This window comes from Plasmopara halstedii (genome assembly GCF_900000015.1).
Source record: "Plasmopara halstedii genome assembly, contig: Scaffold_816, whole genome shotgun sequence".
Taxonomy (NCBI): domain Eukaryota; phylum Oomycota; class Peronosporomycetes; order Peronosporales; family Peronosporaceae; genus Plasmopara; species Plasmopara halstedii.
Genome location: NW_020187732.1, coordinates 1,053,042 through 1,077,184, shown reverse-complemented (window position 1 = coordinate 1,077,184; position 24,143 = coordinate 1,053,042). Strand labels below are relative to the sequence as shown.

The 24,143-nt window shown below is 45.0% G+C and overlaps 9 protein-coding genes across 9 annotated transcripts; 5 read left to right on the top strand and 4 right to left on the bottom strand.

The window, feature by feature from the left end:
• Window positions 1-105: 105 nt before the first annotated feature.
• On the bottom strand, window positions 106-3,708 carry PHALS_14176 (Tetratricopeptide-like helical; the record flags this gene model as incomplete). The annotated part of the gene is made up of 3 exons (XM_024729931.1): window positions 106-639; window positions 714-3,487; window positions 3,561-3,708. 3 exons carry the CDS (start codon window positions 3,706-3,708, stop codon window positions 106-108), a joined length of 3,456 nt encoding a protein of 1,151 aa, XP_024580259.1.
• Window positions 3,709-3,947: 239 nt separating this feature from the next.
• On the bottom strand, window positions 3,948-4,580 carry PHALS_14175 (hypothetical protein L917_09436; the record flags this gene model as incomplete). The annotated part of the gene is made up of 5 exons (XM_024729930.1): window positions 3,948-4,016; window positions 4,081-4,149; window positions 4,215-4,262; window positions 4,319-4,486; window positions 4,551-4,580. 5 exons carry the CDS (start codon window positions 4,578-4,580, stop codon window positions 3,948-3,950), a joined length of 384 nt encoding a protein of 127 aa, XP_024580258.1.
• Window positions 4,581-4,733: 153 nt separating this feature from the next.
• On the top strand, window positions 4,734-5,801 carry PHALS_14174 (uncharacterized protein; the record flags this gene model as incomplete). Its single annotated transcript, XM_024729929.1, has 1 exon — window positions 4,734-5,801. One exon carries the CDS (start codon window positions 4,734-4,736, stop codon window positions 5,799-5,801), a length of 1,068 nt encoding a protein of 355 aa, XP_024580257.1.
• Window positions 5,802-6,062: 261 nt separating this feature from the next.
• PHALS_14173 (RmlC-like jelly roll fold) lies at window positions 6,063-7,151 on the top strand (the record flags this gene model as incomplete). The annotated part of the gene is made up of 1 exon (XM_024729928.1): window positions 6,063-7,151. The coding sequence occupies one exon, from the start codon at window positions 6,063-6,065 to the stop codon at window positions 7,149-7,151; it is 1,089 nt and encodes a 362-aa protein (XP_024580256.1).
• Window positions 7,152-8,300: 1,149 nt separating this feature from the next.
• Window positions 8,301-9,608, bottom strand: PHALS_14172 (3-deoxy-8-phosphooctulonate synthase; the record flags this gene model as incomplete). Its single annotated transcript, XM_024729927.1, has 6 exons — window positions 8,301-8,371; window positions 8,531-8,766; window positions 8,824-8,926; window positions 8,999-9,041; window positions 9,101-9,425; window positions 9,493-9,608. The coding sequence occupies 6 exons, from the start codon at window positions 9,606-9,608 to the stop codon at window positions 8,301-8,303; spliced, it is 894 nt and encodes a 297-aa protein (XP_024580255.1).
• A 69-nt stretch (window positions 9,609-9,677) lies between these two features.
• Window positions 9,678-10,745, top strand: PHALS_14171 (peptidyl-trna hydrolase; the record flags this gene model as incomplete). Its single annotated transcript, XM_024729926.1, has 4 exons — window positions 9,678-9,886; window positions 9,951-10,011; window positions 10,085-10,661; window positions 10,723-10,745. The coding sequence occupies 4 exons, from the start codon at window positions 9,678-9,680 to the stop codon at window positions 10,743-10,745; spliced, it is 870 nt and encodes a 289-aa protein (XP_024580254.1).
• Window positions 10,746-10,826: 81 nt separating this feature from the next.
• On the top strand, window positions 10,827-11,917 carry PHALS_14170 (uncharacterized protein; the record flags this gene model as incomplete). The annotated part of the gene is made up of 5 exons (XM_024729924.1): window positions 10,827-10,984; window positions 11,053-11,117; window positions 11,182-11,282; window positions 11,346-11,519; window positions 11,579-11,917. 5 exons carry the CDS (start codon window positions 10,827-10,829, stop codon window positions 11,915-11,917), a joined length of 837 nt encoding a protein of 278 aa, XP_024580253.1.
• Window positions 11,918-12,029: 112 nt separating this feature from the next.
• Window positions 12,030-13,044, top strand: PHALS_14169 (pre-mrna-splicing factor cwc15; the record flags this gene model as incomplete). The annotated part of the gene is made up of 5 exons (XM_024729923.1): window positions 12,030-12,102; window positions 12,181-12,241; window positions 12,318-12,433; window positions 12,506-12,662; window positions 12,732-13,044. The coding sequence occupies 5 exons, from the start codon at window positions 12,030-12,032 to the stop codon at window positions 13,042-13,044; spliced, it is 720 nt and encodes a 239-aa protein (XP_024580252.1).
• A 68-nt stretch (window positions 13,045-13,112) lies between these two features.
• On the bottom strand, window positions 13,113-13,882 carry PHALS_14168 (Phosphatidylinositol-4-phosphate 5-kinase; the record flags this gene model as incomplete). Its single annotated transcript, XM_024729922.1, has 3 exons — window positions 13,113-13,573; window positions 13,635-13,812; window positions 13,871-13,882. The coding sequence occupies 3 exons, from the start codon at window positions 13,880-13,882 to the stop codon at window positions 13,113-13,115; spliced, it is 651 nt and encodes a 216-aa protein (XP_024580251.1).
• Between the last annotated feature and the right edge of the window lie 10,261 nt (window positions 13,883-24,143).

Sequence of the window (24,143 nt, the reverse complement as noted above, 5' to 3'; positions counted from 1 at the left end):
TGGCGAGCGGCCGCCACTCGCGAGTCCAGGCCGGCACTGGGGCCATTTTCCAGATAGATAAGCGTTCATTCGATTTAATGACATGTTACTCCAATTTATCTATTACTATGTGAAAAACTTTGCTACGGAGTGATCAATTAAGAAAAGTATGGCAGCTAATTGTCCGCCATAAGTAAATTCCCCCAAGCTATTTCTAAGGAAATTGCAGTCTAGCTGATCAAATGACATGCGTCCACGAGGAGATGATGGAAAAAGAGTGGGATGACTCATTGGTGATAAAAATGCACGGGGTGAGCTTGGAGGAGAAAAGGTTCCTGAAAAACTTGAGATACAACCACTTGAGGATCGAAGCAATGCTTGCTGAGATGAGAATGCGCCAGTATTATCACGATGCAGAGTCCCAGCAAGATTAAAATTGTACTGCTTACGATAGTCTTGATATTCAAGGTTAGTTTTCTCGATTAGCAAGTCGATGTAGTCGGTTGGTTCAAGTCGAAAGAGTTTCGTCATTACTAATGCCAGCAATGCTGATTCGTCATTAGTGTCGCTGATAGACACAGCTTTTGAAAGGGGTTCAGTGGTCAGAGCCACGAAATGAGGCCATTGTTGAGCATATCGCTTTGCTGTTTTGTCGACGATCTGTGAAAGCAACAATAACATTTGAGTATCACCTACAACACAACCCAAACACGCGACGAAAAGTGGCAACTTACGTGACGCATATCCAATGACAGTGTTTGGATATGTTCCTGAAGCATCAACTTAGTGATGCTGCGTATCTGATCGATATATGTAACATCTTGAATCAACTTCATAGTGGACAGAGCGGATTTGAAGTAATCTACAGCGCGGTAGTGCTCTCCTATATCTCGAGACAAATTTCCAAGTTGCAAGAAAGAATTAATCATGTCTTTATGGCTCGACATAAGTACTTCTTTCCGAAGACCAAGACCTGTAAGCGCAACTCTGTAAGCTGCTTCTGCAGCTTGGTTTCCATTTACTTGTATATATAGTGTTGCTAGCACATAGCAACACTCTGCAGCAAACTCTTTGTAAATTGCAACGTCCTCCACAAGACCATGAAAATGTTTCTCGTACACTGAAAAGGCATCCTCCAATACTCCGATAACTGCCGCACCATCTGTAAAGTTTGCCGTGAACATCAGCATCCCCTGCTGTCGTCTAATATCTGCATAGAGAAGGCTTGTCTTTCCAAAGCAATCGCGTACAAGAACCACACAATTCTGCATGATTTCCAACGCTTGCTCGAGCTTACCTAAGTTTCCGAGAATCTCCGTCATTGCCATGTACGTGTTGCAAAGCAATGGGTGAACGGGCCCAAGGTGCCATTGAACGAGCTCCACAGATTTTGCAAAACATTCCTGGATGCCGACTAAGTCATTTGATGCATACTTTAGCTTCATGAGAACTGTATACACACATGCAAGCTCCGCGTGATTGCTGGGAGACTCTTCGATCGCAAGAACCGCTAATTGTTCTGCCTTGTCTGGCAAGTCCATCTCCAACAAAATATTTGCAGCGCATGTAAGCAAGTGGCACAATGACGAATTACGCTCATCACTTGGGGCGGTTTCTAGTATCGAAATTTGAAACAATATGCTTGAAAGAGCACCGTCGACATTTTGTGCAGCGAGAAAAGCATCAGCATTTTTCATAGCCCTTTCACATGCTGCTGTACTTCTTACAAGTAATTTCGTACGTGAATTAATGTATTGCATGTGATCACATGAAAACGGAGTAGCACCTCGTAAATTGTAAGATATATAATCACTGTAGCAAACGCCAGTTTGGACTTGGAGTGCGTGAAACAATTGAGGCATATGCAACAAGTCCTCATTGATGATCGTATCCCAAACAAACTTTTCACCAGGTCTACCGAATTTAGCATGCAGCTGCGGTAATATTCTCTCTTCCCAAAACAATTTGGAATCAAGAGACGAAACTCCGAAAACAAGATTAAAACACTCCACTGTAATTTGGGACGCTTCATTTTCAAGAGCCAGCTTTGCAAGAGCGCGAGCAGTAGTGATGTCAGTGTTGCGACGGGGCTCATCGTCGATTCGCAAATTTAAGGAGCCTACTGCTTGCGTCAGAATTGCCGCGATACTTTTTGGTAAAATTTCTCGAAGTGATGCTCGAAATTCGATTTTGATCGCTCGAGCCACCATTTCTGCGAGCAACGCACGCCTTATATGCTTTAGAGATGACAGCTCGTAGCAAGAAGATAAGTAGCGCATATTAATACCCGCTTCGTGTAATGCTCGTGTCAACGATCGGCTATCGATCACTTGAACCGTTCCATTTTCAAGATCAGCAACAAATTCCGGAATGATAATAGTTTCCAAGCAGTCATGCGCACTTCTAGCAAACTGCTGGAGCAATTGTTGTTCTGTATGGGACTTGTTCTTGGCACATTGATTCTGCTGATCGATTGAAAGGTGGGTATTTGAGTAGAGTGGTAAACTGTTTCCATGCATTCGAACAAATTCGGGGCGCATCTTGCATAATAACACTTCGTTTGCTATCGCATTGGGCTCATCACTTGATACATCAGCGGGAAAAATATCCATAAGATTATGCAATTTAAAAACTAATGCAGCTTCTCGTGTCTCAACAGAAAACCCCGCACTTACAGGAAAGTAGGCAGGAGCTGAGCAATCGGAGTGCAATTCATTCTTAACATCTTCTAATGCAGGCATGCTGTCCGTGAGCAGTCCAAGATTATCGTACACAAGCTTCAATTGGTGATGTAACTGATGCGCTTGATTTGTCTCCGCTTGACTTACTAAGGATTGTCGCGTACTCGTCAAACCTGGTGAAGAGGATGCAATAACGAATGCGCGGAAGCCAAGATAATCAATACTGCACTGCAGAGGAATCTGAAGTATAATGTCTTGACAAATCGGTTGAGTATTGTCAGCAAATTCCTCGATTGCGATCTGAATTGCTCGCGCAGCACGAACTTGATGACCAACAAGTTTATGAAAGGCATCAACACACTCTTCATCTATCCTCGTTTGATGGACACTCCCGTTTACTGAAAAATTTGAGCACATATATATTAAGAGTCCATCGCACTGATACTTGAGTAACATAGGGAGCAATGATGTGAAGTGCTTCATGTCATCCGTTGCAAAAAAGTCGTCGCCGTCGAGAGGCTGAGGTTTTAAAGTCTTTTCTGAATCCTCGAACGCCATCTCCTCAACAATTGTGGTCACAGCTTCCTCGGCTGTATGACGAAAATTCGCTAAGAATGTTGAGAATTCCACCCCGACAGAAAATATGTCGGCAGAACCTTCTCTATTTTGAAGTGCCTTGAATCTTTGATCCCAATCCTCTTTGTTCTGATAAGCCAAGCATTTTGATTCCGAGACACGAGCACCTATGCTATCCAATGTCTTCATCTCGGGCTGTCTTTGTTCCTGGACAGGTTCTTCTGCTCTGTGCTCTTTTAAACTCTCCAATTCTACCCGCACCTTACCTTCTTGTGCACAATAGAAGCTCTGAAGCCAAGCAAGCAATCTTCTTCGAGAAATTACCTTCCGACGACCGAGCCCAAGCTGTTGCTGCATCAGTCTGAAGTCCGAGTCGTTCCCTTCCCAACCAACGTGAAAGCGCAAACACAACAAAACGGACCATTTGATGTAAGAAATCAGCACGCAAAAAAGAATGCGAACTCGGAAACATGAATATCAAAGTTAGCATGGAAGGATATAGTTTGAAGCAATCCGCGAACTTTTCCAGACTCAATTTTTCCAGTATTACGTGTATCGAACTATTGAAACATAAATGTGAGTATCAGGCGTTGGCCGATGTATTTCGAAGAATTAAATTGCATTAAACATGCCTTCGAAAATGTTTCAGCAGCCTGTCGAATCTTCTCGGCAATTCTACCAAATGAGCACAGCCAGAATTTGTTATTTGAACTAATTCAAAAACAAAAGAGCACCATACACTAGGGAAACTGAAGTATCAGGTGGAAAGCACAACCGAGACTACCACATCGTAAATATTATGTAAAGACATTATCTCATGACTTCTTGTAAAGATTTAAAAAACCTGAAGTGCAAGTCTCCACTCCACCAGCTCCTTCTCCGATGAGCACGCAAATGTCACTGTCTTGGACGACTGTACCAATCATTCATTCCATAAATTTTCAGTATAAGCTGTCAGCCATAAGAAACAACACGCACCTTTTGTATGGACTCGAGTTGAAAGGTAAACTTTCGGTTCAACCTTCTCTGCATTTTGCACATTGTCAGATCCAAGGTTCAATATATCAGGATAGTGAGCACACCTCATCTGCTACTGCAAATTTATAATCCATCAGCTCATAAGTACTACTATGTCGAGAGCTGCTAAGAGCAAACACTTGCTGCACAGCCATGGGAAAGCATTTAAGAAGCGTTCCGTCGAGATGCACCCATTTTTCAGTCCATTTCGGCCCAAAAAGGCCCGATCCAAGCTGCATTGATAACTGAGTATTTAGCCCAAGACACAAAGCGATAACATTACAAAACGCGCAGCACCTTGTGTAGCTTGCCGGATTTCGGCTCCATCGGATGTTCGAAAACTGCGTCTTTTAGTTAGTTATTTTGAGCATCTATAATAACGAAGAATCTCCTAATGCTTAAACCTTTCGCGGAGAATATACGAGCCATAAATTGACCTCAGGCTATTGTATTCTGCACCATAGAAATATTGATAATAACATGACAACAGCTGACGTGACTTGGAGCAAGGAGGAGACGATTAAGGCCTTTGAAGAGGCGGGAAATCTTAAATTCTTGGAGCACATAAACCTTTCCAATATCGAGAAATGCTCGGAGACTGCACCTGTCTATATTTTCTACATGCGCGGCCTACAATGCTCACGTGATCCGCGACTTGCTTATCACTTTTGGGCCAATTATGCTGGCCGCCATCAATTTCATTTGTTTACAGGTCAGCCTAAAGATGAGTGCATTAATGCTACCATCTTTCTTTACGTGCCTGACTTGGATGACATGGAAAAGAGCCTTGCATCCGTAGCCGATGAGCTACAAGGCACTAAGTTTGCTTACAAGCGTGTAAATCGCGGCGCGAAAACGACGATTGATTATCCGCAGGAGAAATGGCACGAGCTATTTGACATAGCCGCATATGATCATCTCAAGGTGAATGATCCGTATGGTAATGAGCTATGTCTCAATGTGACGCCGAGACACTATAACTCCATTAATCTGTCGTTGGGGAAGACGCTTCCAGTGACAAACGATGTTGCCGGTGTACCACAAGGATTGCCATTTTTGTTGTATCCATGTCGTCCTGGTATTGCCGAGGGTATATCCCGTTTCTTTGAGCATTACCTGGGGGCCAAGACCGTGGTCACAAAGAAGGAAGGCAATATTGACCTCTATCGCACGACGGTGTTTTGCGGCCCCATTCAATCCATCGTCTTTGACGAACAAGAGTCCCAAATGCATAATAAGGGCGAGTACGACGGTCATCACGTGTGTATTCATATCGATCGCTTTAAAGAGTTCTATGACAAGGCCTTTAATGAATCTATGCAGTGGAACAATGTGTTGTTCTTTGACCGTTGTGACACTTGGTTCGAAGCAAATCGTGACCAGCAATACCGCATCCTACACTTGATCGACCCAGTGGACAAGAAGTTCCTCATGTCTTTCGAGATGGAAATCCGCTCAGCACAGCATTTTCGCTACCTCATTCACCGCAGCGATGTGACAGAAGAAGAGGAAGCTGCTAATGAAGTGCTTCGCAAAAAGAATCTGTAGAATTTACAGCAAATGTAGTGTTTCGATGGCAGTACGCTGAAACTCGGCAAAGGCGTTTTCATTCTTATGAAAATTCGCGTTATATTCTTGAATGTGTTCTAATGATATTTTAGCTTTGATCTCTATCTGGCATTTGAGACATGGTGCAGTATTATTAGAAAGCTGTCATAAATTCCTAAAGCACTTCTGGAAGCGTAAGTTTTGCCATAGTGTCGGCAGTTTTCACTTCTTATTCCCACTGACGTCGCTATATCTACTCGAATGCCGGAAAAGATCTTGAAACATTCACTACCAGAATTAAAGCAGTTTCCGACGTTGCAAAAGAATTCATTTTTGTCCCAACTCCACGACCAAGTTCATGTAGAGACTGAAATACGGAGCCAGCGCCAGAGAGAAATAGATGAAATTTGCAACATATTGCAAAGACCTCCCGACGTTCGTGATGCCCTGGAAATCGACACTTTATACGACTGGGTGCTCAAAAACGGCAGCACCAACAAAATTTTTCACGGCGCTCAAGAAATTATCTGCAAGACTATTTGTCGAGAGATGACTTTGCTAACACTACCGGCTCAAGGTGTTGTTTGCTATCAAGGTGACTACGGTGACACTTTCTATGTTATTATCACTGGCTCAGTGTCGCTGTTTATTGAATCGAAACCAAAGCTTAAAAGCTCATTTGATGAAGTTATGAAGCACAGATCAACATTGGAAGATGAAGACGATGGGACGCCAAAACCAGACCAGCATGGCACGTTTATAAAGCATATCACTGAAGGGGGTACTTTTGGTGAACTGGCAGTGATGGACCCTACGGCACGGCGATCCTGCACAGTCACATGTGACGTGACAACATCTTTTATATGTCTCAAGAGAGGGGCATATCAACGATTGATTCGCATGACAAATTCCTCGCATCTCGATTTTACGCAGATCGAGTACTTAAAATCAATGTTTTTCTTCGAAGGATGGCCTCATGGTGAGCTTATTCGATTATCCCACCGCTTAAGACAAGTCCACTTTCCAGCAAATAGTTACCTCACCCGATTTGGTGCCGAAACTCATGGGGTCTTTTTCATTTACGCGGGGTTAGTACAAGAAACAGTGCCGATGATCCAATTTTTGAATGAGAATGGAAACATTCATCGCTGTGGAGAACTTGAAAGCAATCTGGCGAAGCAAAGAATACAGGACCTTGAAGGAAAAGGAGATTTCTTACAGCTACAACGTCGATCAGAGCTCGAGCTCAGTCTGTACCAAGACCACGACATTTGTGCCGAATACCCAATTATTTTTGACAAACCGACGTGCACTATAAACTTGCTCGCCGGTAAGGTGGCGTTGTCCTGATTTCTGCCCTTAAGATGAAAAAAATTCATTAACAATTTGTTTGCGGGTGGTAATTCATGTAGTCACTGATGTGAAAGCTCTCTTGATGGATGTAGGAGTTGGTAAATAGTGTGTCTTTTCTTCGTTGTTGATTGTTGATATGTTTTTACTAGAGAGAAACGTGGAAGGAAATGTTTTTCATGCATGCTATCGACTACATCTTAAGCACTTATACCAGGTTTCGCAAACTGGCTGATGCTAGAGAAACGTGGCGTAAAACGCGTATGAAGCTAGCTCTGGCAAATCCGAATTTGACTCTTACAATGTACGCATCGTTATCAAACATCTATATCTATAATATATTGATTAGTCATGTTTATTAATGTAAGCCTTGGCATTATATTTGATTGCAACTTTTGTTTAGTTCGACGAGAGCTATGATGAAAGACGGAAAGTGTCTGTGTGGCTGGTGTGGAAATTCAGATCACACAACTGGAGACACAAGCTGCTCAGGACTGGTGGCGTCGAAGAAGAAGCAAGAAGATCGAAAAAAGAACACAAGTTCAAAAAGAAATAAGAAGATGGAAGAGGTGGCAGGAAAGTCAAGTGTCAGTTTGACATGCTGTAGTCATGCAGCGGATCCATCGAACACAGAACAACTCGTGAAGAACAGTGCAGATACTCATACTGAGCACGGCAGTGACGTTGTTCGCGCTAATTTAGCATGTCATTCTGTCTCTCCTCATTCCTCAGCACACCGAAGACTTCGAAGTCCTAGTATTACGACCACTGCACAAACTGTGTTGTCCATCGACTCTACAAACCAATCAGAGAGACCCCGAACTGATCCAGCGAAGTGCAGCAATAAATCAGATGGCCATATATTGATTAAGAGCCTCACAGAATGTTGTGTTCCGAATAGTGTTAATGACATTGACGTACAGAATTCTGACTTTTCAAAGTCTCACACGATATCTAGAGAGTCCAAAAAATCTCTCGAAAGACGAGAAGAACACAATTTGCCTACCATTAAGATTGAAGACGTGCGTAAAGGAGCATTCACTGAGGATATTGCCGACCACTACAAGCATGAGATGGTGCGGAAGGTCAAGCAGATGTCTTGTATGAAGCAATATATCGGCGTGCGTGCCGAAGTTCTCGAAAATCTCACTACATTGCACGAATGCATGCAGCACCGACTTCCTCGCAAACCAAAGATTCCAAAGCCTCGTCGCCCGACACTGAATCCAAAAACGAAACAGCCTCGACCCGATCGATTTAATAGAAAAATCAATCGACTCATGAGGAAGATCTGGAGGAAAGATCACCCGGTGCCTGTTGTCGAAGAGAGCTTGCGTGATTTGTAGCAATTTTATACTAGGCTAGATTTTACAACTCACCATGTAAAGCCTTAGAGGCATTAGAAATCTCAACAAGTTCCTCAAGAAGAGGCTCGAGCTCGTCAATGGGTATCATTGTAGCTGCGTCACAGAGTGCCTGTGTCGGATCAAGATGCGTCTCAAAAAAGAAGCCGTCGACACCAACAGCCGCAGCCATTCTAGCTATTGTCGGGATGAATTCGCGATTACCACCGCTTGTAATGCTATCGGTATGCGCACTACTCGATCGTTGAACACTATAGCACCCATACGTTATATAAGATTCTTCATGACCCTAAGCTCCAAGGTCTTACCTGTGAGTGACATCTTGCACAACAAGACCATTAGATCGACGAAGTAATGGAAGATTTCTTGGATCTACTACTAGGTCCCCATATCCAAACATACTTCCACGTTCTGTCAGCATGAAATCTGTGGTAATGTGATGTCAGCCGTAAATATGGTACAAGTGCATGGTATCGTTCGCACCTGAGTCTTTCTGTGTTATTGCAATCTTTTTAGCTGCTAAGAGCTACAATAACCTCTTGGCGTCAAAAGCTGCTCACATTCATAAGCAGCATCTTTACTCACCATAGTTTCTGCTGACAACATTTGTCCTTTTTTTAAATTCACTAGCTTTCCGGAAGTCGCAGCAGCTAAGAGCAGATCCGTTTGCCGGCTTAAAAAAGCTGGTATTTGAATGACGTCTACTACCTTTGCCACTGAAGCCACTTGATGCGTCTCGTGAACATCAGTGAGCACCGGTAATCCCGTTGCATCCTTTACTTGTTGTAACATTGCAAGACCACACTCTAGTCCAGGACCTCGAAAGCTTGTGAGATCCTGTCGATTAGCTTTATCGAAACTTGCCTTGAATATAACAGGAATTTGTAGCTTTTTCTGAATTGCAGCTAACCTGTCAAACACAGATCGCACCTTGTTTCAAAACGATTTTCGATAGACTAGAAGGTTGACACACGCACCGTTTTGCGATAGTCATGACAATTTGCTGGGATTCGAGTACACATGGACCAGCGATAAGGAAGAACGGAGACGCTTGTCGCAAAGTCTTGGCCAATGCTCGGCGGTGAGAAAACATTATAGGAGAAATAATTATTAGCACTAATTTGTAACTTTAGACAAATTCGAAATTGCTATATATTGTGTGATGTTACGAAAGGTGCGGCAGTATCCGGTCCGTCAGTGTGGTAATCTGCACCTATCCGATCTATCGACTTTAAAATTTTGCTCGCGTGATTCCGAGATTGTTCAAGAGCGCAATGAAGTTGCACTCGCAAATCCGTCACCCCGGTATGAGCATGTTCGCAAGCTTATCGTTGGCCTGGGAAATCCTGGCGACAAGTTTACCAACACAAGGTTTGGACACTTTGATTTTTTTATCAAAAAAAACCTTATTACAAAATATTATTGTTTGAGTCAGGCATAATATCGGTTTTATCGCTGTGAAGCACTTTTTGGGGACGTATGTATCAGAAGTGACTGTGCGTGTCTTCTTGTTACTCAACTTGATCTTGCAGTTCTTAACTTAGCTTTTTTACTGACTATTGATTTCAGAGAAGACACTTAAAATTGAAGTACGATGCGAGCAGTCATGGTGACGTGGTGCGGTGTCGCCTTGCATTCCAGCAAAAAGCAGCTGATAAGAAATACGCTTACCCAATTGATGACTTAGTGAACCTTTCATCGAAACGTGCTAAAGAGCGAACGTATGAAAAAGGTGTTCCTCACGAAATGGTTAATGTCGCACTGCTGCTACCATCGACCTACATGAACTGCTCAGGTACTGCTGTTCGAGCCTTTATGAAGTCTCACCGTTGGCAATTGAAAAAGAATCCGCTGGCTTTAAATCGGCAGGATGAGTTGCTTGTGATATCAGATGACGTTGCGCTACCATTCGGCGAGTGTCGCTTTAAGCCAAAGGGAGGATCGGGTGGTCAGAATGGTGTGCGTGATATTATCAAATGTTTGGGTACAGAACGTTTCGCTCGACTTCGAATCGGTATTGGTGCACCGTATTGGTTCACAGGAGGTAATAGTGGCGCGGGATCAGGGACAGCGATGGATAAGTACGTCCTTGGTCGTTTCAACAGCAATGAACAGGACGCTATGCCAGACTTGTTACGTTACATAAGTGAGTTGATACGGCTTTATCTGCATCGAGGTTTAGCGCAAGCTACTACATACGCCAACAGTATGGACTTGCAGGGCTATTTAAAAGCGACTCGATTTGAATAATAGGCAATATACCGGTAAAAATAACATTTTGCCGCATACAATTTTCGATTGACTTTCCGCTATGCTTCCCTTGCCACCTGCGCCCGTGCAAGTCTCACGGAAGGATCTGCCTCGTGTACTTGCTATCATGGTGTCGGGATACATTACCGCCTTGTGGCTAATGTTACAGACGGACAATTACTTTGCCGCAAATGACGAAATTCAAAACTTCAGCTTTCAGTTCGTGCATTCGTGACGCCATTATTCAATTTTCATGTCATCTGATGCTCTTATGATACTATTCTCAGCAAAGTGAAGGCATTTGTTGCACTGTATACGGTGATGATGGCAATCTGCCGCTATTATCAACACGGTACAAAGACTTTTGCAAAGTTTTAAAGTACGTGCTGACTGACAATATCTGCTCAATGGATTAGGCACTTACGTCTTGTTCGAGATGTTGTGGGCATGCAATGTATCTTTGGTACTAGTCATCATGGCTCTTGACTTACATAAGCCTTTTCTCGTTAGCGTTGCGGTGAGTTGGAGATAGATGTTTCATAAAAAAAAATGTTGACTGAAGGCGTATATTTCATTGCAGATGGCGACAGTATCAGGAGACCATTTACTCTGGTACATTGATACTTGTTCATTCGTGCTTTCGGGTAAACTCAATACTGGTGTCATGAAATATCTCACATACCCAGAAAATCGCTCGTTTTCCAAGACATTTTTTGCGACTCATCACCTGTGGTTTTTGCCAATGTGTCTATACGTACGTTTAGTATGTTACATATATAGCATCCTCAATTTCTTATTGCTCATTGTTTAAAGATCACTTGCGGTCACGGCGGCATGCACGGCTCAAGCTTTGTAGGCTCAATTATTTTGACTACTTTTCTGGCAGCATTTTGCCGAGCTTTTACGCCGTTTCAAGTTTGTACACCCGAGAATGGACATGTCGTGTATCTCAATGTAAATGGAGCTTATGAGTTTTGGAAAGATATCAAGATTCCGTTGCTTCATTTGTTCGACCACCATCCTCCCGCGGTGTATATCCCATTTCTTGCTGTCGTGGGAAATCTTGTTGCGAACGGCTTACCTCACATGCTAGTTCTTGGTATTGCATTAGGACTTCAATTTAATCCGCTACTTGAGGGAATAACTCACTAATTGTAAATACACAAGGTACTTCGTATTCAAAATGTATGTGATTCTCGAATTTGACTGGTCAAAATTCGCATAAGACGCTATATTAAAATGGACTTAAATCGCTCTTGACTCCATGACGACAGCACATCGCCCGACATGGCATGCCGCCGTAGGCCAGTCTAATGAAGGAGGCTGGCATGCAGGAGGTACAATCGATTTCAGTGTGCTTTTTTTGGTTTGTAATAGAACGCACGTTTTTCATTAGCCTTTACGTGATGCTGTAGGCAAATTGAGCGACCAGATCTCGGCGCGCGACCTTCCAGCTCATAGGCGACTCAAATTGCGGTATGCAAGACGTGCATGATAGCTATAATGTAATTGTAGATGTAATTGTGCTCTGGATCTTTTTTATATCTCGTAGACAGGTTGGACAGGGCACTGCAAATGAGGTGGAGTTGATGGACTTGCGCGAAGAATTGGAGCGCAAGGAGGAAAAGTACGAGGTAGAGAAAGGTCGAAAGATAAACACTGCACAAGGTAAGCATTAGTAGAAAGCTGCTACTGCTAGTGTAATGTTTGAAGTAAAGTATACTGCAAAATGACGGATAGATAAGCTGCGACGGCTAGAGGAAAACAAGAAAATCTTGCTACTAGGCGATGCAGAGACAAATGAGCGTGAGTCGCAGCTAAAGAAAGTTGCAAGTAAATACGATGATGCAGACGATGGAGCTGACTCCGAGAATTCGAGCGATGGCGATAGTGACAGGTTTGTGATGCTGGCCACTTGATGAGTGTTTGATTTTTACTTACCCGAATTTACTATTACACATTATAGCGACGATGACGACGAAGAAGCTGAATTAATGCTTGAGCTTGAAAAAATCAAGCGTGAGCGCGAGGAGGAGCGATTGCGGAAAGAGGAAGAGGAGAGAAAGATTACTGAGCAACGGTCACGCGAAGAAATTCTCCAAGGTAACCCACTGACGCAGCAACAAGCTGCAGGAAGTGCGAAGATGAAGAGACGGTGGAACGATGATGTAGTTTTCAAAAATCAGTCTCGCAATGAGCCGGAAGTGAAGAAACGATTCATTAATGACACGATTCGCAACGACTTTCACCGCCGCTTCCTCAGCAAGTATATTCAATAAAAAAAAAACTTAGATTTTAATTTCAAACATAAAGTCGCGTTTTTCTCGATGGAAAAGACGCCACGAGTTTAGCCTACTTTGACAATCGTTCCACCCACGAATTTGTGCACCGTTCCTTCTTCTCCAGCGTTATTCGTTGCCTGCGTCTTGATATACTCACCATCTTGCTGAAGACCGCTTGAAAGCTTGATTGTGCAATTTCCGATTGGCATTCCATTCTCAAAACGACCAATATACGAGCCGCCATCTTTAAAAATCCATTTTCCGTTTGCGATTGTGTCGTCGATCCATTCACCCGCAAATAAACTCTTGTCTGTCACAAACTCGTACGAACCGTTGCCGGAGCGGATGCCGCTCTCGAACCTACCGCTGTAAATATCGCCATTTGCGTACATATAGGAGCCCTCACCTGTCATTTTGTCTGCCGTCCATTCTCCATGATAGACATCACCATTGGAAAACGTCATCTTTCCAAGTCCATTCTTGCTGCCGCTGACGTATGTTCCTTCGAAAGTCGCAAGGACGGACACTAACAACAGGTTCAGACATTTGTAAGACAAGATATAGTGCCAAAATCAATAATTTCATACATATGCCTTCTGCATCGCGTTCATTCCAGGTGTATTTTCCTTCACCATGTTTCAAACGGTTCGGACCAATATTTCCTTCATAGGTGTCTCCATTTGCGTATGTTATTTTCACTTGACCCTCACGACACAAGTATTTGGCTTCCTCTGGATGATCATCCACGTATGTTACAGAATATGTCTGAAAAACATTTTCTATGAATTATTTCTTGCTGTCAATACAATAGATTCGCGCTTACATCATCGCTCATGGTGACAATCGAGATTTACGCGTCTGTTCAAAGTTGGACTTCAAAGTGAAGACAAGCTATACAAAATCAAAATGTAGTTTAAAGACAATGAGAAGCGATCAAAAAAATTGAACATTTTTACGGCTTTAGAAAAACACGTTTCACGTGCCGATGGAAATGGTGATGACGAGACATTGAATGTATTTTGCAGGTCCACCGGTATTCAGCGGCGAATGAGTGACAGCAGTAATTGAGCAAGCGATGGAAACGCCGACAACTCAGGGTATTATCAAAACACATGGTCTTTGCTGTGGTTTGCCACTGAGTTTCTGCAAAATAAACGGCACACGAAGGCGAGCTCAAGAAGGATGTCGCTGATAATAGATTTTATCAAAGAAGTTTCGAGTCTGTGCATCATTGTGTTTTCATCGGGATACGCCGTGCGCTGTGCACAACTCAACAAAATGTCGCTGATATACTCAAAAAAGTGAGAGAGATTGTCAACATCTGCACTTCTTGATCGATGTGTATCTTATGAGGTCACCATAAGGCCTCGATGAGAAGAAAATATTTGGAGAAAAAGAGTGAAGGTGCATATATTCTGAACAAGGGCATGTAACGTTTAATAAAATTCGAGATATGGTGAGGTTGGACCCAAAGAATTTTAGTACGGCAATGAGATCCAGACAGAAAGACAAGTAGGCAAAGCATTGATTGGCTAATGTATACGAACGTGTGCGATATGAGTGACCTTACTGGTTGTTTATGTATCTATGTATCAAGTTCATTATGCTCACAACAGCTCTGTACGGACTTTGATATTTAGTACGGTAAAGCATAATCATAACATAGTGACGGCCACGTCATCTATGCCGGAAGCGACGATAAAATCTACAGGTCGGCAGCGGGAGCGTTGCTAATTCTTTCTTTTTACCAGGCGCTAGGCATGTAGATCACGTCGGTGAATTTATAGTCGATCAAATAAATATGTTTCTGCTATTACATCCTTACCAACAACTGCAACTTCTACAAACTTTGATACTTCAAGGAACCTTCTTTGACAGTAACACAGAATATTCGACCTCGCCTTGACTTATCTTTCGTGGCATGTTCATTGTCTTGGTCATGCCCAAGTGTGTGCGATAAGCCAACAACTGTACAAGTTTACATCTTTCATTCAATGATTTGTTTAGTGGAAAATAAAATAATATTAAATTTTCCGAATTGTCTTTTGCGAGAAAAATCACCGGTAAAATAGATTTTTGCATCATCAATGCTTTTGACGCAGCTTTGATCTATGGTGAGGTCTATGTTGAGAAGTAAGGACGCTCTTTTAAATCTGACAGACTTGAGTGATCTTCAAATTACTGTCGTACCACGATGAGCAACTTGCAGCAATTTCGTCGTTGCGCTAAGCGAATCAAGTAGCTTTCACGGTGCAATTCTAATTCGCATTTTTTTGTCGGACAAAGCTGCAAGCATACATCGAAAGGCAGTGCTAAGGCGAGGCAAAATAATCCCGCTCGATTTCTCGATGAGGCGTAAACTTTGACGTGTTATAGTTTTTTCAAGTTATGACTTTGTTGTTTACAGGAGATCAAAGTGACTCATTTAGCATATTTAGCCTCAAATAAAGTGAGCCATTCTTATTGCGATCCCAAAGCAAAGTTTGGAGAGCAAGAACTGCGTCCACAGTTCACGCGGAAGTGAGCGGGAATGGGTAAATCTTGAAAATGGAAGGACTGGGTATATCATCGGGACTTGTTGGTGACATTGACTACTTTGATCAGACTATCTCGCATTTTAGAAAAAGTTGGTTTCGCATCCCTGGTATTCTCTTTTGTATTTGAATGAAAGCACACAGTTCATATGTAAACACTTCCCCTGTGCAAGGTGCACGGCAACCCAACCAATATTGGTACTCTGCGTTCTCTTGTGGTGCTTCGTCAATCGCCACGCGGTGCGTTTTCCGACACATCTGTCGATTTAACACTTTTGATATTATAAATGCCTTTCATTTAAAGGGAGTACGCCTTGGTGCCCATTTTGGTGCGCGGTCTTCCAACGAGGAGGCTACCGCGATACACTGTTTCTTCATCAATGGCATCATCGAATTGATGGCTGCTGAGACGTTATTCACCGTAAAAAGAGAGTACTTCGGACGTATTCATCAAGTACTGAACGCAACATATTATTGGTCGTACGGTGAGAGCCGCTGCGCTTTTACTGACAGCAGGCTGGATCGCTCTTGTATATGCCCGGAAGGGCATTGTTATTACTTTTGATCTCCTAACGACAGCAATTAATGCTCCTAACCTTCAGGCGCCAATCGCTAACACTTCGGTACCAATCAAATACAGGGGTTTACAATCCGTGTTAAAGTGGTCTGTGGGCAGATCGCCACGATCTCACGAATGTACTTCTCAGCATGGTGAGCGCGTGATACGGGAGTGCGGACTAAGCAAAACCGTAACATCGTGACAAGGATGAGTGCCCATTTAGCTCGTTTGGATCCGGTCCTTTAACCTTCGATTTAGTGCCAAAGCATACCGTGACATGTAGTCGCTTTTCAACTCCACCGGCTCGGACATGGTATACTTCGACATCTAACCGCTACTACTCACCACCGGTTATAGCACAACCGACAGCAGCTTACGATATCTATTCTCACAAATTCATGGCATACGATCATAATCCGCCCAGGAAATATACTTTAACACAGCAAAAAACTATTGTTTTTCTATGTCATCCTATTATTGCGACTCACTACTGCTACTGCCTTCAAATTTTGCTCCAGGCGATTTGCAATACATTTGCTCATTAATTTGGACGATTCTATGCACTGCACTAAAGCTATCGATGCTCGCATCCGCGTCCAAAACGCTTCTGCTTCCTTGCAGAGGTGTGCTCATGACTCGTCCAAGCTTCACTGGGAGAGAATTGATTGGCACCAACTTTGTTGACTTCGAGTCAACCCATGTCGCATGGCCTTCCAGTCAAATTATGTCAAGAATGAGATCATATCTCGAATACAAGTCTAGTATTGGACAAGCCTCATGCTGTCGATGTCCTCGAGTTTCACTCATGGGCTCAGCAGAACCATCGACACTTTAAGCCGTGTCTTTGTCGCAAGACGCAACGACATGATATATTCGTATATGGCAGCTTCAAGGCCTTCGCGTACCTTCTAATGTTTATTTACAGTCGCGCTTTAAATAGATTACATAACACCGCTGAATGTATCAAAATACTATCCGGTTTTACAAATCCTACGCTGATGATGTATACAACAACTCTGCACTGCGAGCCCCCCCCCTCATATCAAAGTAGTCGCTAATGTAGAGGCTGGATGTTATTAATATCGGCAGATTTGGCTTCTGTAAATAACGATCGATAAGCGATTACCCAGACGCATACGCCCTCTCAGGGAAACTACGATAAGGTCACCGACCTAAGGTTTTATACAAGAACCAGTTCGAGTGTGGCGGGCCACATTCCGCTACCTCCAGAGTATCTAAAATCTTAACCAAGGTAAAGACGCTCTTCCTTTTAAAATTAAAACTCATATTTGATTGTTTAATTTGCGGTAGAGCCGCCAATATCTAAAACCTCAGGTTTTCCTGATTTAATAGTAAGACCTAATTAATAAGCATAACTATTGGTAGTCCAGCCACGTAGTGACTTCTTGTTACGGTGTAGCCACACCACCGTGTGATTACATCAACTTGTGTAATCCACACCTTTGTACAGTTACATCATCTTGTGTGGTCCACTTTTTCATCAAGAGTACGTGTAACCCTGTCACACTCTCCCCCATCAAAATTGTGAATACCCACAATTCACATTTAACTGTCACCTCGTACGAGGTCGCGTGATTGAGACACCGTTGTGTTCTAGGACCATCGTTACACATTCTCTGCTCAATGAGCCCTATGTCTATGACACGAAAATACCCAGCCAAGTTGGATCCACGGGCGCCTATGGGCAGAGCCCTTCGTTGTCTTCCGTACGGTGTGCATTTCCGGAAAGTACGTCCGCGGCTTCACGGGAAGCACATTCCAAGCCCTCGGCAACAGGGCGCCACATACCGCGCCCGCCCCGGGCGACAGATTTCTTCGACGAGGATTCGAAGGAAGCCGACTACGAGTAGGATACACCATTCCCAGAATGTATAGACGAGGAGGGCGAGTTGTGCCAACGCCGCGACGTGAACGCTGCTCAAACCTTGCGGACACCGTGTCCGTTTCCCAGCCGCTCGACTTCCGGAGAAAGTGGATTTAGTACCAATCGCCTCGACGAGACACAGAAGCAACAACTGGGGACGCTTTTGTATCCGCAATGCGGGCTATCTCTGTGGTGCTGGCCCCCGGTAAAGCCGTTGCAGATGATGCAGAGCTCTTTGAGTAATGAGTGCAGATTCACCGTAAACTTTTCTCACGGTTTCACTCACTGCGGGTCTACAAGAAAGTGGACGTGCGCGTAGAACGCCATCTTCGATTTAAGTTTGCCAAACTTAAGGCGCAACACCGACTTTCTGTGTATTGCCGCCCTGCGACACATGGAATCATTTATCACGCTCCCGCGATCTCTGTGGTTTCTGTCACGGGGAGTCTACGACCACAGCAGCTCAGGGCCAAAGCTTGAGCTCGGCTCATGGCCCCCCGCCTTCTCAGGCTACTGCCAAAAAGCATGGGCGTACGACGACGCGGAGCGCCATGATTCTTCTGATCATTAGAGTCTACGTCCTCTGGGCAATCTGATCGAAGTGCCACGAGTTATCGGAGATGGGTATCCCCGCCACTTCACCAGATATTGGATGAGACCTGTCGACGATGTCGACCCCAAAAAACGTTCCACGTGATAGTGGAAGCCCCCGCTCTCATCGATTAGAGTCGGGGGCAAATGATGACGACTTGGTCAGTAGCAGCCCGATGACTCGCGATGCTTGAAAAATAATGCCGTCGTCAGCGGCGTTCCGCCGCGAATCTTGCTGAGGTTACATATCGCTGTGCGGAAAGCCTCGAGAGTCTGGAGCGCTTTGTGCACCGACTGCCTCACGTTGAGTGTTATCGCGCTCTGTCGGAACGGCTCCTAGCCGTCGAGCAGACGAAAACGCCACTTCGTGCGACGGTGGATCGCCTTGCGCTGTTGGAAACAGAAATTGTTGCAATCCGTGCTCAGGATCAGTTGCAGGTTCAGCTTCTGGACGGCCGAGCGCTTATTAGCGCTGCCCACTTCCGCATTCACCTGCGCCACAGCTTAAGCAAGCCCACAAAAAACACCGGATGGGTATGCATCCTTTTCGGGAGGTTAAGCGTATACGCAAGGCCTCGTTGGGCCATGACCTTAAAAGGTCCGATAAACCGTAGACGAATCTTTTTCTTTAAGACGACAGAAAATGCATGTGTAAGAAGATTTTAAGCATTGAATAAGACCAGGCCTCCAACCTCATTTTTTTCAACAATTTTTCTGCTTCTCCGTCGGTATATTCTTTATACATGTCTTGGCTTTCAGCTATCGCATCGCAAACGAGTCGTAGGATACTCAGTCTGGTAGACAGGAAGTCATCGACTTCTTAACGGACAGTGAGGGGCTAGCCGTCCGTCTAGTCCCCCCACCAAGCCCTGAGCCATGGGATGACGACGTCAGCGGGACGCGAGGAATAACAAGCCCTTTCACGTAGAGCGGTGAGTAGACGGTAGATGAATGCACTGCATTGTTCAGAGAAACTCTAAGAACAGCAGCATGGCGCTCCAGCGCTTCAGCGTCTTAGCGCAGACGCTGCGAAGAACGCCTTCAAAGACGCGATTCACGCGCTTAGTTTGATCATCGGTTTGCGAGTGGTCCGCTGATGACATAGTCAACTTGGTGCTCAGCACCCTGAAGATTGTAGACCAAACCTTCCTTGTGAAGCGTGGGTCTCTATCAGAGACAATTGACCCCGGTAGTCCATGTTGTCGATATAAGCGATCTCACATATAGCGTCGCTGTACCCACACCGTCGAAGGTGTCCGGCACTACCGCAGGATGAGCAATCTTGCTCGAACGGTTCACAAAGACCACCACACCTATGTTGCCCGCCAAGTCCTTCGGCAAGCCAAACACAAAGTATATACTCATGGACTGCCAGCACCCAGAGGGTACTGGTAAACTGGCCAGCGCCGTTGCCGCATTCGAAGAGCGTTTCACCCTTTGACACGTATCACAGATGTGGCACATATAAGCTCGTCCATTTGTACAGCTTTGGCCACCAGCAGTGGCAACTCACAGAGCTGTACGTCCTCTCACAACCGAGATGAGCACTGAGTGGGGTAATAGAGGATACGGTCTTCAAATCCTCATCGTGAGGAACCACAATTCGTGGTGTATCCTTTAAATCGGTGCTATAAAACAGCAACCCGTGACTAAACGAATATCGGCGCAATCGTGCGCGCAATTGCGCCGACAACTTCCTTTTTGGACTCCTTGCAATAAAAGGCCTGTAGCAGCGCTATACCCATACCATCATTCGCGGCGCAGATCAAATCCGTCACTGACGACATCACCGTCGTGATATTAGCAAGCTCGCGATCCAGTCTGCGTGACAACGCTTAGCCAGAGCATTCTGCTCTTCTGGCTTATGCTTCACCTCAAAGTTATATTCTGTGAAGAATGAGATCCACCTGGCCATCCTCACCGAGAGAGTCGAGGCGACAGAGTTGCAGTGCGTAGTGACGCATGATCTGTGTAGATCACAAAAACGGCTTTGGCGACGCAGCTTTCCTTTATCGAAAGATAGTACGGATCCAAGAGATCCTTCAGGATCGACAACCTACTACGTTCGTTCAGCACCTTCTTTGTGTCCTCCAAGAGCGATGACGAGTTAATCTCCTCGTTCGGTCGTATAATGACCAACTCAGCTAAATTGCCTGCCTTCAAGGCACCTTTAAACTCTTCGAACGACGTCTCGTCCAGCTCAAAAAGAGCATCCACCTTGAAAATAGCATCGAGGGTGAAGTCGCCATCTTCCTCCCCCGTTATACCGTTGACAAGGGTATACAGCTGTGCGCTATCGTCTACGGTAGACACACCCTGGGTCAAAGTCGACGCCCTGCGTCTTGCAGATAACATATGACATCGCCGTCTCCTATCTATAGAGGTTTCACATCTCATCAAGACCGGAGGGAAGACGCACTAAGCGTCGTCTAGTGCTTTCACTCCCAGCTCCATCGGAGCCTTGATTTCATTAGCAGCATCCGACGAAGAGCTGCCATTTCCGCAGTCTTCGTCCAGTGGATAACGTGCCACTCCACACGCATCAGAAGGGCCTTGCCCAGGATGCCTCGGACCTCATTCGATCATGCCACTCTTAGCATGCAGCAACTGCTTCGTAACATGAGCAGCGCTCAGTGGGTTTCGTGCCACTCCGAGTTCAGTCCGCGAGCCACGCTCTGAAATCTTGTCCAATACACCTTCAATGTTCGATAACTCGGATACTCCGATATCCAGCACATTAATCATTGCGGTCCAGTGCCCGCGCCAATTGTGCTTATGCTTCCTAGCAGAGGTGGGTTCATGGCTCACCATACTCCACCAGGAGACGTGCGTGTAGCGCCCAATGTAGAGGTTGATAAATGTTTTCGACCTCCAGTCAGTCCATGGCTCATGGTGTTCCAACCACGCCATACCAAGGAAAAGGTCACACCTTGCATCCAAGTCTAAGACATAGCAGCGTCCCACGCTACTAGATTCAAAAAAACTTGACACCGAGGCCTACAGGAACCCTCGGCATAGTGACATAAGTCCCCGTCGCTAAGCGAACAGTGACGGTATCATTCAACCGCGATTTCAGCATCTCAGCATACACTGACTTCCTTCATTTGTGGAGCGTCGAGCATGATTTTCCGACGCTGCGGAATCAATCAGGATCTTTCATGGCTTCTCAAAGCCCCTCACGGTCGCTTATTCGACCAGTTACCCGGTTTACATACATCAAGATTAAGAAGCTCTTCGAAGCTGGGCCCTGCTGCCCCCCCACTTCATTGAGGCTTAACAGAACTGAACTTTGACGCGCGATGCGTCCAAAGATGATGGGTGTCTTCAAAGACAACACATAGTCGGGTGTTCAGACGCTGCTCGGCAGCTCGGAGCTCTTCCTCCTCCTTCTCAGCATAGCTGATTTCCATTGGCTCAGGTCCGTTCGACGAGATCTGATGGTGTGCATTCCAACCAAGTCGTGCGGACTTGAAGTTGAATACGGCATCCAATGCCACATTTACCGCTTCTTCAAAAGAAGACGGATGCACACGGAAGACTTGCGTTCTGGCCACGCCAGTGCGTGGGCTCTATAAGTACGGTCAGTGCGACCGCCTCGAGAGAGGATCGGCTGCCATCCCGGCAATGAGAGTGCGCAACTCTTGGACAAAGTCCACCAACTCCTTTGTGCCCTGTCGGGCGGCAAGGTAACGCGGTCGCACGCGATATGCCTGATTAGGTGGCGAGAACACTCACAGAACCTGACGATTTAGCTCCTTCCGGGTGGGGAACGCTGCTTCAACCGAAACACCGCACATTAGTGACCACTCTTGCGCTCAACACCGAGCTTGGAGATAGCTAACGCCATGCGCTGCTGCTCGCTTTATGCGTGGCGACGTAATTTCCATATCGGACCCAGCCTCGTCCAGAGCAAGGAATTCTCTTCATCCTTGCTCTCAAAGGTCTTAACGCTCACCATGAGCGGCCTGGGTCGAGGAGTCTTCCGTCGTCGACGGTGGCGTCATGGACGCAGTCAACACCGACAGCTTCTGCTGTAGGTACTTTAGCAGAGAATTTCATAGCTCGAAAACTCCTCAAGGCGCGCGTTTATCACTTCGGGACCTTGCAAAACAAGGTGTTCCACGCCCTCAGGGCCAAGCAGGAACATCAGCTTTTTAAGCCTGTCCTGCATGCCCTGGGGCGAATAGGAGAATTGCTCCATCTTCATTGAGGATCAGTCGTAAATACTCAGGCGAAGATGACTGCGAGTGCTATCAAATGCAGCGGGGCTACCGTAGCTATTTGCTTACATGAATCTAAGCTAAGGTCACACACCTTAATTTCTACACTGGAACCAGTTCGAGTGTAGCGGATCGCAGCTTCAGTACCTACTTCTGGGTACTGAAGCCTTAACCAAGGCGAATGAACACTTCTGTTCAACATTGAAAGTGTATTAAATTGTTTATATGCGGTAGAGCCGCCTGTATCTAAAACCTTGCTTTTTTAAATAAATAGTAAATCCTAAATAATGTGCATAACTACTGGCAGTCCCGCCATGTAGTGGCTTCTTTTATCGATGTAGCCGCGCCGTTGTGTGATTACACCGACTTGTGTAATCCACACCTTTGCACGGTCACACCATCTAGTGTGACCGACCCTTTCATCCAAAGGTACGTGTAACCCCGTTACACAAACAGACCTCTCTTACGTTAAAGCCCGACCTCGACGTTATAGTTGCAGAAAACGATAATCATCGTGTCATTCTTTGTGATATGTGGCAAGATTACGAATAGCTCAGATCCTAGCAAGTTTACTCTGAATTATCGTGAGCTTGCGTCAATATTAATAGCTACACGTCATGTACGGTAACATTTATTTCTACCGTTGGAAGCTGGCAAACGCAAAATAGATGACGCGTTCTTGCCCATTGGCAGCTGCTTGAAGTAAGACATAGTCTATGGCAAACGTCAAAGTGCGTGAAAGAGCCGTCGTCATGTCCAGAAAAAAGAAGTCGTGAAGTTTACTTTGACAACCTCGGGTCCCGACTTTACTTCCGCGCCGCTGCATCAATCGAAGAAAAATGATGAAGTCACGCGCCAAATTGAAACAGTTCGCACAATACTTGTACAAGTAGTCGGGCAAACTAAGTATTTTAGCCCTTCTGAGTAGGTGTCATTGTCCAGTCTACAATGATCTTATTTTTTCGATTTGCAAATAGGCATTACCCATGAAGCATCCTGGACAGCGGACTTTGTCCACGTCAACGACTCACCTATTTGTATGGGAGTACAAAATGTTGGGTACACTCAGACACTGTCCCCGTGCTTAACTTAATGTACACATCTGAATAAGTGTGCTTTGACGACTTTACAAAAAACAATGAAAGAGATTTGCACATAAGCACAACATTGCCTTAGCAGCTGCGTCACTAGATGATTGATTGTTGTTAATATGGTAGGCAGTCTAATCATGTAGCCATTACCAAGGCCCACGTGGACTTACCGAACTTTGATCAGCAGTTGATTATACTCATCGGTAGAGTCAAGAG